The sequence below is a fragment of the Monodon monoceros genome, unplaced genomic scaffold, assembly GCF_005190385.1.
Source record: "Monodon monoceros isolate NGI ecotype Baffin Bay Population unplaced genomic scaffold, NGI_Narwhal_1 Super_Scaffold_21, whole genome shotgun sequence".
Lineage (NCBI taxonomy): Eukaryota > Metazoa > Chordata > Mammalia > Artiodactyla > Monodontidae > Monodon > Monodon monoceros.
In genome coordinates, this window is record NW_021703778.1 from 15233180 (window position 1) to 15249674 (window position 16495).

A 16495-nucleotide genomic window follows, 5' to 3' on the forward strand; every position below is an offset into this window, starting at 1 on the left:
TCTTTGGTATATACAAAAGAGAGCTGAAATCATATGTTCACATAAAAACTTGTCCATGAATATTCATAGCAGTTCTACTCAGAAAAGCCAAAAAGTGGAAACAATCCTGATGTCCATCAATTGAGGAATAGATTTAAAAAATGTGGTATATCCATTCAATGGAATATAATTCAAAAATGAAAAGTAATGAAGTACTTATACATGCTACATGATGGATAATCTTGAAAACATTATTCTATGTGAAAGAAGTCAGACATAAAAAAGTCACATATTGTATGATTCCATTTCTATTAAGTATCCAGGTCAAATCTCCAGAGACTGAAAGTAGATAAGTGACTGCCAGGGGATTTGAGGAGCTGGGAATTGGGAATGACTGCTAAAAAGCATACAATTTCTTTTGAGGGGGTGGTGATAGAAATATTCTGGAATTAGTGAACGATGATGAATGCATAGTAGTTGAATATACTAAAGACCTTTGAATTTTATGATTTAAAATAGTAAATTTTATGGTATATGAATTATATCTCAAAAACATTTAAAAATGCATAGTTCATGAATTATCACAAAGATCATACTTGTGTTACAGCACCTAAGTCAAAAAGAGTAGGGCATTGCCAATATTGCATATCTCCTTTCATGTTTTCTTTCACGGTTTTACCTTCTGGACTTTCACACCTAAATACTGTTCCTAATATGTATGATATTTTTGCATCTACCCTATTTTACTCAACATTATGCTTGTGTGATTCATCACTGTTGTTGCAAATACCTATAGTTTGTTCACTTTCATTGTTATATATTTTTCTAGCTTATTAATAGGCTACACTTTATTTAATATATGTATATACAATGGACAGATATTTGGAATTTTCCCTATTACAAATAATGCAAGAATCATCATTTCTTAATGCACATATGTATGCAATTTTGTTGACTGCACATTTTATTGGATGCATATATTTATTGGATTCACATATGTATGCAATTCCTGAAGAGGGTGAATTGCTGGGTTATGGGGTATGCATATGCTCAGCCTTAGTAGATAATTACAAACAAATTTACACCATCCCCAGCAAGTATGAAGGGTTCAGTTGCTTCATTTCCTTGTCATTGTATACTTTGTATAGGCAGCATCCTTGGTATTTGCTCACTGTCTTAGTTAACTCAGGCTGTCATAACGAAATACCATAGACTGGGTGGCTTAAACAATAAAGATTTATTTCTTACATTTCTGAAAGCTGAGTAGTCCAAGATCAAGGTGCCAGCAAGGCAGGTTTCATTCTGAGGCCTCGTCTCTTAGCTTGTAGGCAGCCACCATTTTACTTCGTGCTCACATGATCTCTTCTTTGTATGCTTAAGGGAGGAGAGACAGCCGGCAAGCTCTCAGGTTTCTTGTCTTAAAAAGTCACTAATCCCATCATGAGGGCCCCACACTCATGACCTCATACTAAATTGCGGGAGAGGGGCACAGATATTCAGTCCGCAACAGCAACATTTGCTATTGTCAGTCTTTTAAAATTTCAGTCATTCTATCTTGCATATAGCAATATATATTAGCCTAACATCTAGTGTTACCTACTGGCACATTTAGTTTGGATTTGCCTGATGACTTTTAAGGTTAAGGATTTATTCATATGTTTATTGACTCATCTTCTTTTGTAGATTTCCTATTCAAGTGGCTTGTCAATTTTTCTTTTTCTTTTCTTTTTTGATTTATAATGTTTTAAAACATATTAGACATATAAGTTCTTTTTTGGGCTTATAGGTTGCAAATAACTTCTCACACGTTGTGTTTCATTCTTCACTGTCTCAATTTTGTTGAGCAGAAGTTTCTAAATATAATGTCATCCAATTTATTGATTGTTAATTATGGTTAATTTTTTGGTTAAGAAGTCCTTCCCTTCTTGGAGATAATAATCACATTTTTCTATATTCTAGGTCAGTCTGGGAGGTTAATTGTTGTGCCTTTTACCTTTACATATACAGTAAAATCCACCTAGAGATGATTTTCATGTAAAGTTTATAGTGGGAGTCAGATTGCCCTTATTTTTCTAAATTGAAACAGAAGTTTGAGCTTATCATTGAAAATGTCCTCCTTTTTGCACTGTTCCACAATGCCACATGGGTAAGTCAGGTACCCATGTATATAGTATTTGTTTCTGGGATCTCTATTCTGTGTCATTGGTCAATTTGGTTATCTTTATGCCAACACCACAATGCACTAATTATTCTAACTTTGTATATGATATACAGTAAAGAACTCCTCAGACCATATTCTTTCAGAGTTTCCTGGCTAAATTTGGCCCACTGTGTTTCCATATAAATTTGAGCCAGCTTCTCAGGTCTTAACCATCTGACAGGAATTTGATGGGGATTTTATTGACTTTACAGATTAATTTGGAAAAATCAAATATTGTATCTATTTATAGGCCTATTTTAATATCTCTCAATATTTTAGGCCATATATGTCTTTTGTAAGATTTATTATTCCAATGTATTTATTTTAAATTTATTATGATATTTCATTTAAAATAATTTGTTTTATGTTTCTTCAAGATATATATTCAATTGAGCATTATATATTATTCTTGTATCTAACAAACTTGTTATACTATCTATAATGACAATGTATTTTTTCTTTTCCAATACTTATATATATATTTTTTCTTTTTTTATGTCTTATTTTCTCACTAGGATCACCAGTAAAAAGTTCAAATATTTTAAAAGAAGTGGTATTAGTGGCCATTCTTGGCTCATTCCTAATACCAAATTGAAATCAACATTCCACCATTAAGTATAGTTGTGAGTATTTTTGTAGCCACTTTTTATCACATGAGGAAAATTCTCTTTTTAGTCTTCTAAGGTATTTTTTATTATGAACAGATGTTGTAGTGACCAAATGCTTTTTATGCATATATTAAAATGATCATGTGCTTTTTTTCTCATTCTGTTAATGATTGATTTTTAAAGTTAAACTTAGATTTGTGGAATAAATATGAAAACAGTAATATATTCATAATAAAAAATATACATTTAGTACTTCACATCTGTTTTTATGAGTAACATTGACCTAAAATTTTCCTTTATTGTGATGTCTTTGTCAGAGCTTGTATCGAAATTTTGCTGTCCTCATAAAATGTGTTAGGAAGCATTATCTCTTTTCCTGTTCTCTTGAAGTGTTTATATGTCTGGCATTATTTACTTTTATTTTTTTGCGGTACGTGGGCCTCTCACCGTTGTGGCCTCTCCCGTTGCGGAGCACAGGCTCTGGACGCGCAGGCCCAGCAGCCAAGGCTCACGGGCCCAGGCGCTCCACGGCATGTGGGATCTTCCTGGACTGGGGCACGAACCCACGTCCCCTGCATCGGCAGGCAGACTCTCAACCACTGCGCCACCAGGGAAGCTCTATTTATTTTTTTAAAGTATTATAATATTTGTTAGTGAATCTTATGAACCTAGAGTTTCTGAAGGAAGATTAAGTATGGATCAATTACTTTAACTGGTATAGGATTACTTAGGTCTTCTATTTCTTAAGTTTGTTTTAGAAATTTGTAATTTTCCAGGAATTTGTTTATTTCCTCTAGAGTTTGATATTTTTCTATTTTTGGTTGTAAAGTTCTTTTGTCTTTTTTTTACAATACTGTCATTACCCTCTTATTTCTAGGATCTGTAATGATTTTATCATTTCCATTTCTGACATTTGCTATTTGTACATTATCTTTTTTCTTTGATTTGTTTCCTAAGAGCTTTTTCATTTTATGCTTTATTTCCCCAAAGTTTCATCAGGGGGTTATTACTCTTTTTAAAGAAACAACACAGTTTTATTGATCCACTTCATTTTATATGTTTTCTATTTTATTAATTTCTTACCTTAGATATTTGAAGAAACTTGGGTGCTAATAATGTAGAGAAGAGTTATGAGATCAGCATCGAGGGGAGGACAGAAGTCCCAGATGGGATGAATCCACATTATATAGAGTGTTTTACTTACCTCTCCTCTCACTGTCTCACTGCCTTGTCTCACTTCTTTCACTGTAAATATTTCTTTACAGATATTTGTTGAACAAATTAATGACAATATAGTTATCCCACAGTGACTAATTTTTTTCTTTAGCCATTAGTTTATGGTTAGTGATAGACTAATTGTCTGTTATTTAAAAAATAAAATAAAAAGCTTGATAGAGAAACAAGGTTTCTTATTCCTGATCTCTTATGCTGGCATTTCTTTTATTGGCCCCAAATTATATACTGACTGCAGATAATTATGCTAATTTCCTCAGCTGATTTCTTAGTAACACAACTCTGGGAAAATATTATAAAACTCTGAGGAAATTGTCTTGAAAGGGGCAAGAACCAGGCCTAAATAAATAAACATTTTAAAAATTAGAAGAATAAAAAGCTCTTTATTATTGCTTCCACATTCTAGAGAAGAGAATGTGTTCTTTACTCTCTCAGAATGTTTAATGACATGTATCAGTGTGAATTTTTAAGTGGATCTTTAAGTATCAAAGTCATTCATTCATTCTTTTATTTATTTGCATGCATACTTTGATTCATAGTTAATGAGTTCTTTAATTCAAGATATGGCATGCAACCAGTTTCACTGAAATTTCACAAAGTGGGTGCTTGTAGAAAGTGGTGTCTTTTCACTTCTAATTATTTAAAGAGCAAGGTCTTGAATTTGATGATTACTTATTTTAGACATTAACCCTTGAACTGATTTTCTAGATACAATAGCAAAGAAATCCCAAGCATTCTGCAAGTTGATACAAAGAAAAGCAGAATAACTACTTCTAAGACTCACAAAGCTGTCATTGTTCAGACAGTGAAATATATACTTGAAATCTTATTTTTTAAAAGGCTTTTTGGAAAAAAATTCAGAGTCCTTTTATGGATGTTCCCTGGTTTTTATTTTTAAGAATAAAGTTTAAGACTACTTATTGCGAAAGACATTGTCATGAATATAGTAGTTGGTTTACCTAAAGTACATGCCCTTAAATGCAAAATACAAGGCGGTTATTATTTAAAGGGGTCATGAATCTTCAGTTCTTGGTGTGATAAATGTGAAAAATGATTGACAGCCATGAAGATGAAAAGGGAACAGCAAATTTTTACACAATTCTTTCAAAATGCCATCTAAATGTAGAAAAAAGTAGGCAAAGATGATATGGGTATAACAGAATGATATGTTATATTTATATGCCAAGAAAGCACTATTAAAATATGCTTCTTTATCACATATGTTTGCTAGTTTGCTTACAGCTAAACATGATTTGTCTTATTTATAACATTACTATGCTAAAATTTGGCTGATTCTAGTTAAAATATACATACTGGGAAATATTTTTAGTGCTTATTAGATTTATAGAGATTACTGCTGTGCTATTCACAGGAAAATATTTCAATATTGTTCTAAGCCAGTGCTCTCATAGAAAACTTTATGTGATGATGGAAATGTTCTCTGTGTTGTGCAATACAGTGGCCACAAGCCACATGTGGTTACTGAGCACTTGGAATGTGGCTAGTACAACTAAAGAAATGCACTTTAAAATTTTATTTAATTTTAGCTAATTTAAATTTCATATTAAATATCCACATGTGGCTAACATAATATACAGCACATTATTTCCATCTATGTGAGTTAAAACACATAAACTACTTAGAACAGTATTTGGCAGATAATTAGTACTTATTAGCTTGCTATTAATGTTGCTATTGTTATTAATATGCTTAAAGTATATTTTGGGAAAGAGCAGGTTGGTCACGTGAATCCAGTTAGCAATAAGATATTGTCTTAAATATTTGTGCACTCAAAGTCCTAAGAATCTGTCAGCACTACTCATTAGTATCTGTTCTCCTGACATCCACCAGCTTAAAAAAACATTGTTTTCAATAGATTCTCTGTCCATTGTGAAATCTGAGATGTTTTTATGATTTAAAGCTGAGTTATATAATTTGTGGACTCTGTATACTTCCTGTTGTCCCTTCCTCTATTTTTCTTCTTCCTTTGCCTATTTTAAAAATCACAATGGTGCAAATTTGGACTTATATCAAAAAGTTTTCAGAGGAGAAATATGCAAATAAAAATAATTTTTTTCTAAATCTTACATTAAATTATGAAAACAGCATAAGCATCTACCTCTTCTACTTATTGGATAAGAAAAATCAATTTTATTCTTTTAGTTTCATAGAATTGCCGTATATATTTATAAGACCTCACATATATTTGACTTAAATATTTTAGAGCACATTTAACTTGCTCCCGAAGAAAATTTTGAACACTTTTAAGAGTATCTTAATTTTTAGGCTCTGTAGATTTTCTGTCATTAGTCTCAATCAGGAGTTACATATGTTATGAATTCCCTCAATATTCCTATGAAACAAGTCAATTTAAGTTGGAAAATCATTATTATTATCTCTTTTGCACCTTCTCCACATTTTTCATGCATTAGCTTTGAGGTCTTTACTAAAACCATACCTGAATTTTAATTCACTGCTTCTTTAAGAAGTTAGGCAAAGATCTTGATTATATTTGTTTAGTTTTTAACAAATTTATTGGAGTATAATTGCTTTACAGTGTTGTGTTAGTTTCTGTTGTATAACAAAGTTAAACAGCTATATGTATACATATATCCCCATATCCCCTCCTTCTTGCATCTCGCTCCCACCCTCCCTATCACACCCCTTCCCACTAGCTATCTATTTTACATTTGGTAGTGTATATACATCAATGCTGCTACTCTCTCACTTCGTCCCAGCTTACCCTACCCCCTCCCTGTGTCCTCAAGTCCAGTCTCTACGTCTGAGTCTTTATTCCTGTCCTGCCCTTAGGTTCATCAGAACCTTTTTTTTTTTTTTTAGATTCCATATATATGTGCTAGCATGCAGTATTTGTTTTTCTCTTTCTGACTTACTTCACTCTGTATCACAGACTCTAGGTCCATGCACCTCACTACAAATAACTCAATGTTGTTCCTTTTTATGGCTGAGTAATTTTCCATTGTATGTATGTGCCACATCTTCTTTATCCATTCATCTGTCGATGGACACTTAGGTTGCTTCCAGTCCTGGCTATTGCAAATAGTGCTGCAATGAATACTGTGTACATGTCTCTTTTTGAATTATGGTTTTCTCAGAGTATATGCCCAGTAGTGGTATTGCTGGGTCATATGGTAGTTCTATTTTTAGTTTTTTAAGGAACTTCCATACTGTTCTCCATAGTGGCTGTATCAATTTACATTCCCACAAACATGCAAGAGGGCTCCTGTTTCTCCACACCCTCTCCAGCATTTATTGTTTGTAGATTTTTTGATGATGGTCATTCTGACCCGCATGAGGTGATACCTCATTGTGGTTTTGCTTTGCATTTCTCTAATGATTAGTGATGTTGAGCATCCTTTCATGTGCCTGTTGACCATCTGTATATCTTCTTTGGAAAAATGTCTATTCAGGTCTTCTGCCCATTTTTTAATTGGGTTATTTATTTTTTTGATATTGAGTGGTATGAGCTGTTTATATATTTTGGATATGGATATTAACCCCTTATTGGTCATGTCATTTGAAAATATTTTTTCCCATTCAGTAAGTTGTCTTTTCATTGTGTGAACGGTTTCCTTTGCTGTGCAAAAGTTAAGTTTAATTAGGACCCATTTGTTTACTTTTGCTTTTTGTTCCTTTTGCCTTAGGAGATAGATCCAAAAAATATTGCTACAGTTTATGCAGAGTGCTCTGCCTACATTTTCTTCTAGAAGTTTTATGGTTTCAGGTCTTACATTTAGTTCTTTAATCCATTTTGAGTTTATTTTTTTCGATGGTGTGAGAAAATGTTCTAACTCCATTCTTTTACATGTAGCTGTCCAGTTTTCCCAGAACCACTTACTGAAGAGAATGTCTTTTCTTCATTGTATATTTTTGCTTCCTTTGTTGTTGATTAATTGACCATAAGTGTGTGGGTTTATTTCTGGGCTCTCTGTTACGTTCAGAACAACAAAGCTTCTTGACATATATTTTAGCAATATTTTTATATCTATGTAAAGATAGATGTTAAATGATTATTTGAATGAAAGGAAGTTTAGGATGATAATTTATCACATTTTTTCCAAAATGCAGAAATAAATTTTACTCATGGTTATGTTGTTAGGATTACTATGATTTGTCCACCCATTCCTGCTAGTTAGTTTGTATACTAAGTCAGTTCAACTTTGTTTCTAAGGTCAATGGCATCTAAGTAAGCATTTTAAAACTTCTTTATATTCAGGATTTGAAACAATTTGATTCATCCTTTAAAAGAATGAAAGGAAAACAAGAAACTTAAGTGGAACATTTTATCAAAATATTCATATATATAATGAAGATAAGGTTCTGATTGAGAGTCCATGAAAACATTCAATATATTCCGTAAGAAAATTTATTTGTAAATGTAATAATTAGAGTAGTATTCTGAATCCCTCCTATTTTTACTATTGCATGAGTTTCTATCAGATTTCACGGACTGGAATACAAGATCATACTTGATCTTTTTTTTGTTTGTTGGCTGGTTGGTTGGTTTTCATTTTTCTTGCCAAACCATGCAGCACGTGGGATCTTGGTTCCCCAACCAGGGATCAAACCCGCGCCCCCTGCAATGGAAGCTCAGAGTCTTAACCACTGGACCACCAGGGAAGTCCCAAGCATACTTGATCTTGATGGTACTATTTGAGATGATTAGATTCAGTCTCCAGGCTTCCTGATGTTGTGTCATATAATGGATTTGAGAAGGAGTACATAGAACTCTAAAAAAAACACATTGAAAAAAGTTATGATTTTAGGCGTTAAAATAAGAGACTTCTTTCCAGATCATGCAGATTGAGGTGAATTTTTAATGGATTTTCATTGCAGTAATAACTAGAGCATCACCAGCTCCTACTTCAGCACCTCCAGTCCACACCGCCTGAACCACTGACACAGGCCTAGTCTTGGTGTATGCCCAGCGTCCTCTAGTGGCATAGGAGTCACTGCCTCATCCTCACCTCTGGTGGGATGGGGGAATGTAGTGGCCAGGATCTTGATTGCTTCTTTCTATGGTGCTGGTTTCTCTAAGTCTGCTGTTTTGAGTATAGTTAAGTTAAACAAAACAAAACAAAAAATTTTTAAAAAACAACAACCAACAGCTTTCAGCTCAGAGAATTATATTTTGCAGTATATATTAGAAAATCTAAAACATGGAAAGTTGTATAGGACAAACAACCTCATTTCTTCAACAAATAAACTGCAAGGTGGAAATAAGAGAGAGAAAATGAAACCTAGAGATTTAGAAACTTAAGAGACATGTCTACCAGTTTGGATGCATATACCTCATATGGATCATGATTTTAAAAATATAGCAACAATAACAAAGTACAAAACCCCCTACTTACTTATGAGACAATTGGGGTAGGTTGAACACTGATTGAATATTTGATTGTGTCAAGGAATTATTATTAAATGTTTAAGCGTGTTACTGTGGTTATATATTTTTTATGTTCTTATCCTGTACAACTGAAGCCTGTACAGGTAAAATTAAATGATATCTGGAATTTGCTTAAAAACACTCTGGTTGACACCAAGAGTGAGCCATAATGTAAACTGTGGACTCTGGGTGATAATGACATACCAGTGTAGGTTCATCAATTGTAAGAAATCTACCCCTCTGGTGGTGGATGTTGATAATGGGGGAGGCTATGCATGGGTGGGGGCAGGAAGTATATGGAAAGTTTTAGGTTCTGCCCTGAACCTAAAACTGCTCTAAAGAAAATTAAGTCTATTTAAAAAAATATCACCACCATTCTGGTGGGTGAAGGAAATAGGTGGCAGTAGAGGTGAAACAAGAATGAGCACGGGTTGATAATTGTTGACGTTGGCTGATGGGTATGTGGTTTTCACTATACTATTCTCTCAATTTCTATATCAGAATATGAGAATTTTCTCTAAGAATGTTCAGAAGAGTATTTTCGGGGAAGTCTATTTCTCTGTTACAATGTCAGGGAAGGTGCACTTAGTTTAACTAATACAAAGTCATTTGTTTCTGAAACAACAGAAATCAAAATAGCAACAGAAGTCTAGAGCTATGACAGGATTTCTTCCTTAGCCATTCTTAATCGAAAGAAAAAAACATGAAAGAGGAATGATAAATATAAAAATGTCAAATTTAAAACACATTTTAATTCCTTACATCATTTGTAACTTTCAGATACTAAAAGTTAAACTAAACTAAAGATTAAGTTTTCTTTTCTTTAGTAAAAATGAAAATAAGTTTATATTACACCTTCCTACTTTGTCAAGAAGATGTATTACATTTTGTTTCTTAAATATTCATTTATTTATTTGTTTATTATCCATTAAGTAGGGCTACATTTTCATTTTTATTCTATGACTCGACTGACTTGGCAAATCATCCAAATTAATTCTGTGTTCTGGGAAATATCTTACTTCTTCCTTTCATTCCTAACAAAACAATACTAAAAGTGTATATGACATCATTATTGAAGACGCAATGCCCTTAATTTCTCCTTTCCTCTTTTTAACTTATCAGGTAACAGAAATAAAAAAGTCAAGGGTTGTGTTAGACTTCAACCACATCACTCAAAAATACTAGAAACCACCTGATCTGAAACCTTTGCTACTCGGTTTCAGCAACAGTAACAACTGTTTTATGGAGGATTTTCATTAAAAAAATAATAGGAGAAAATGAAAGTTGGTTTTCTACATGCTCACTTTCACAAGAGAATGAATTTGATACAATATTTCTAAAATCAGATGTAAGGAAGCTTTCACACAGAAGAAGTGATGTGTTATGGCTAATCCTGTTTTATACCCAGATGGATGCTCATATTACCTATTTAAGAAAGGGGCGAGAGAGATTTTATTATACTTGCCATTTTCTCTCTAGCCTACTTCATATTGCACTGATAAGGAGTAGTCCTAACAAAAGGCCAAGAAAGATGTAACACACTTTACTTTCTCCTTTCTCTTTCTAAGTTATCAGGTAACGATCCTCACAGCCCACACCTGAATTGAAAGAGAGCATAGAACGCTATTCTCCCTTTTGTGTTTGGGAATAAAATATGAAGAACAGTCAATGAAGAGTTACTGTGAGTAGATGACTAATTCTTTGTGGGTTAAACTGATATTTTCCAGATTTGTCAGCTCTATTTGGGTATGAACAGTGACCACAAAGCCATTTAACAGTGAACTGATTCTACAAGCAGATTGAAACCATCCTGAAATGGAAAATTCTCATTGCATATTTAGAGAGACTGAAACTCCTTCCCATCCCATCTCTTTAGTGGAGAAATAATTCCACGAAAACACATCTTTTAACCATGATATGGGAACATGTCCAGACAACACTGTGTGTGTGTGTGTGTGTGTGTGTGTGTCTGTATGTGTGCACGTGTGCAGGCTTGTTCCCCGTTCTGAAACAATACAGTTCATTACCACTTACCTCTGTTTTCTCTGGGTTGCTCCAGTTCCCATAAATTGGATTAACAAATGCACAGTTAACACTTCTTTTAGTTTTCCTTAAAGCACCCAGGGCCACAAAAAGAAAAGTGAGTATTAAAATGCACCACACGACATTTTCAGGCTATTATCTGATAGAAATCTTTGGGAGACACATTATCTAGCCAGTGTACTTATTTTTATGAATGTATTTCCATAAGTAAAGACTTTTTTGCAGGATACCAAGGCAAACACATTCTTGAAAGCAAATGTAATTTGACCTCTGAATATTTAAATCCAAAAAAACCCAAACACATACAAAAAGTTGTTCTTAAAATTGATTGCTTAAATACTATTCAAATAATACCAAGGTGTACAAGATTAGAAAGAACAATGTTATATAAAGTTGAATTGGTTATAAGGAAAGGCCACCTTGAAGTCCCATCGACTTCAAGAGTTGCCAAACCCACCACATCCTGAGGACTATTTTCCATGACAGTGTCTGTCATAAAGATTTGTATGTAGTGCCTGTCATAGTATTTAACATTTTAAACAGCAAATTTAAATATGAGCACTTTGAAGAGAAATTTATGTTACTATTTCCTTTCATGGATCATAAAGAGGCATGTCCTTGGTAATCTGACATACTGGTCTAGATCTGCATAATTTACTCTGATTAACTGAGCTCCTAAATGATCATTTCCTTTTTATACTTCAGTTACTTAAGAGTCAATAGACTTATGGGAAGACAAGTAGCCCTGGTATAGCTGGTCACAACTGATGAAGAAAAAATGCTCATCACAGGAAAAAACTAAATATAACCAGATAACTAAATACACCCTATTGAAGATATAAGGAAAATCCCCAATATGCGCACACACACACACACACACACACACACACACACACACACACACATACACATAGTGGAGAATGGAAGACCGATTCCAGGATGATTGCCAGTGTCTTGAGGAGGCAACCAGGAAGAAACAATATATAATGCATGACTATTTTTGCCCAATCAGAGTATAATGACAATAAATGTTTGTCAATAATGTACCCTTAAATCCTAAAAGAAAAGAAAATAAAGAGGAAGTCTTACTGATTTACTCTTTGAAAAGAAACTGTCAGAGGTATGACCTCTTATTTCATCTACCAAACCACATGGTCCTCTTCTAAAAAATAAGTGTTAATGAGCGCAATAGCATAATCAGGGTAATTGTGTTTGACTGACAATACATTCTTCCTGTGGATTCAGTGTCTTCTAAGCTTCCTGACCTCCGCTCTTTCTATGTAATTGGCTTCAATATTCAATAGCTTAACCAGTTCACCTTCGTTGCATCTACGTTTTGGTTATTGATGAAGAGGGCCACAGCAGCCATTTTTGTGAGTTATTTTGTGAAAAAAAAATCATAGATATACTCTTAAACGGTGAGGCAACAAGTTAATTCCTTAACCACTAATTGAAAACTTATGAGTTGCTCTAATTAAATTGAATGAGTGGTGCTTGATTCTTTGCCTTTTCTCTCTCCAAGACTAGTCGAAGTTAAGTTCTCAGAGCAGTAAGCTCAATAATTGGCATAGTTAGAGCAAGAGCCTAGACAGTGCTGCTTGCAAAACAGACTGGGTGGGAAGTGAAGTGGTGTTTCGAAATATGTCCAAATGTGAAAGCAAAGGCTGGTACAGGAGAAACAACATGCAGGGAGGGAGGATTAGAACAAAATGGAAATTAGGCACTAGGTAAAGATGGGACAGCCCCAAACACCGACAGCTCAGAAAAATTATTATTGGCTGAAATCAGGCATGAAATCAGGAAACAGGAGGAAACCCAAACCATAAAGACTAGACAGGACAGATGGTCCAAAGGCTGGGCAGGCAACCAGGAACTGGAGGGACAGGCTCGGCTGTCAGTTGGGTAGAACTGAGGTAGATGCAACACAAAAGATTTTGATATGAGGTGCTTATTTTTGGCTTTGAACTGCTGAGACCCCAGATGACCTAAACCAATATTGGCAGGCAGAAGTCAAGTAAATTGATCAATTTTCCAACCCTATTAATTCAGCTATTGAAGCTACTTTTCTTCTGAAGGATTTTAAGTCTTAAATAATTTTCTATTAAAATAAAGTGGCCAGCCTTTGGGGATTGGGTGACTGTAAAGAAAGAAGGGTGATACATAAGTGTCAGGATATGGAGTTGTAATAAAACAAGAAAGGGTCACAGTATGAGTAGTGGAAGGTGAGCAAATCTGTTTACTTCAACTTATGTTTATTAGTAATCTCAAACTTTTATTTTTCCCAGATCAAGTGTATGTCTCCCAACACTGGAAATCTCTGAATTCTTAATGTCTTTCCTATTTAAAAGGTAAAATATTACCCACTGCCCATAGATACTTCCATTAAGAAAAATTTTAAATGTCAACTCCATATATTTACCATTTCAAGTTCTATGATATAATCTTCTACCTTCATCAATTATATACATTCAAGCGTAATTTGTTTAAGTAAAGCACAATTTTACTTAAAATGATGGATCCTGATATGAGGAAAACAAAATGTTTGACTATGAAGTTTTCTGCCACTTCTAACACTGCATGGTGCAATGATAGTCTGCATTAGGATAAAAAATGCTTGTTTAACTTACTGTATCTGTCATTGAGCAGACAGCTCTTTAAGAGCTGAGGTTTCAAAGAATGGAGCGACCTCTAGGAATCAGCAAGACATTGACTTAGAAGCTTAGAGTAGAGGAAAGGAAGCTGCATGGATCACATGAGTTTTCCTCCCCTAACTTGTGATGAATTCACTTAAATTATTATTAAGCTCTGGCTACATCCAATATGTGCAGGCACTGTATAGGGTGGCATTGTGAGGGGGCTAAACAGAGAAAATGTTTCTGATGCAAGTTTCCAATTTAAATTTAGTGAGCATATGAACACCTCTAAAGGAATTGACTTCATAGCTTATTAACTAACAAAATTGTTTTAGTGTTGATTAAAAACATGGAAGTATTTACAATAGATATCTGAGATCACTGTAGATGGGCAATGAAGAAAAACAAAACAAAACTTCATCTATGTTGCATCCAGTAAACATGACTTTCACACACCATACACTTCACGCATTTAAAGAATATAATTCAAAGTTTTTTAATAAAATGAATTTTATTAATTTAAAAAAACTTTGTAAAATATATATAACAAAATTTGCCATTTTACCCACTTTTTAAAAGTGTACAATTCAGCGGCATTCACTGCATTCACAGTGTTGTGCAACCATTACCATTACCTATTTCTGAAACATTCTCATCAGTAGAAATGGAAATTCTATAGCCATTAAACAATAAAAACTGTTCTCCTCTTCCTCCAGCCCCCGGTAACCTCTAACTTACTTTATGTCTCTATGAATTTACCTAGTCTAGGTACTTCATATGAGTGGAATGATACAATATTTATCCTTTTGTCTGACTTATTTCACTTCGCATAATGTTTTCAAGGTTAATCCATATTGTAGCATGTATAAGAACTTCAATAATTTTTATGGCTGGATAGTATTCCATTGTATGCGTATGCCACATTTTGTTTATTCATTCATCTGATGATGGACACTTGAGATGTTTCGACCTTTTGACTATTGTGAATAATGCTGCTTTGAACATTGGCGTATAAGTATCTGGGCCCCATTTCAACTCCTTTGGGTATATAACTAGGAATGGAATTGCTGGGTCATATGGTAATTCTGTTTTAGGTTATGAGGTGGCACCGAACTGTCTTCCATAGCTGTTGTACCATTTTACATTTCCACAAATAATGTATATGCAGATTTCTATTTCACCAACGCTTGCTATTTTCTATTTTATTATTACTATTATCGCCATCCCAAAAGGTGGGAAGTGGTATCTAATTATAGATTTGACTCACATTTCCCTAATGACTAATGATGTTGAGCATCTTTTCATATGGTTATTGGCCATTTGTATATCTTCTTTGAAGAAATGTCTGTTCAGGTATGCTTCTTTTTTTAAATTGGGTTGTCGGTCGATTTGATGAGTTGTAGGAGTTTTTATATATTCTGTATATTAAACTCTTATCATATATATGATTTCAAATTTTCCCATTCTGTAGGCTTTTTCACTTTCTTAATACCCTTTGATGCATGAAAGTTTTTGATGAAGTCCAATTTATTTATTTTTTTCTTTTGTTTCTTATACTTTTGGTGTCATATATAAGAATGCATTGCCAAATCCCAGGTTATGAAGATTTACTCCTATGATTTCTTCTAAATGTTTTATGGTTTTAGCTCTTATATTGAAGTCTTTGATCTGTTTTGAGTTAATTTTTGTGTGTGGTATGAGGCAGGGGTCCAATTTCATTCTTTTGCGTGTAGAAATCCAGTTGTCCCAGCAACACCTATTGAAGAGACTGTTCTTTCCTTATTGAATGGACTTGTCAAAAATCAACTGGTCATAGATGTATGGGTTTATATTTGGATTCTTAATTATAACCCATTAGTCTCTATGTATATTCATATGCCAATACCATATTGTTTTGTTTGCTGTGGCTTTGTGGTAAGTTTTGAAATCAGGAAGTGTGAGCCCTCCAACGTGATCCTTTTACAAGACTGCTTTGACTTTTTGGTGCCCTTGAAATTCCATATGAATTTGAGGATCAATTTTCCATTTCTGCAAAAAAGGCTGTTGGAGTTTTAATAGGCACTGTGTTGAATCTGTAGATTGCTTTGGGCAGTACTGACATCGTGACAATATTGTCTTCCTATCCATAAACTCGAAATGTCTTTCCATTATTTAGGTTTTCTTTAATTTTTTTCAGTAATGCTTTGTAATTTTAAGTGTAGAAACCTTTCACCTCTCTGGTTAAATTTATTCCCAGGTTTTTATCCTTTTAGATGCTATTCTCAAAAGTGATTGCATTCTTAATTTTTTTTTTCTGATTGTTTATTGCTGGTATTTAGGAGCACACCTGATTTTTGTGTGTTGATTTTGTATATTGCAACTTTGCTGAATTCATTTATTAGCTCTAGTAGCT

The 16495-nt window shown here is 33.8% G+C and overlaps 1 protein-coding gene across 1 annotated transcript in view; it reads right to left on the minus strand.

The window, feature by feature from the left end:
* Positions 1–8690: 8690 nt before the first annotated feature.
* Positions 8691–16495, minus strand: part of MALRD1 (MAM and LDL receptor class A domain containing 1) — a 579678-nt gene continuing 571873 nt past the window's right edge. Inside the window, exons 39-40 of the mRNA XM_029239293.1 lie at positions 11462–11537; positions 8691–8771 (exon numbers count right to left, since the gene is read on the minus strand). Coding sequence (XP_029095126.1) covers positions 8691–8771; positions 11462–11537 — 157 coding nt within the window. The remainder of the gene's footprint in view (positions 8772–11461; positions 11538–16495) is intronic.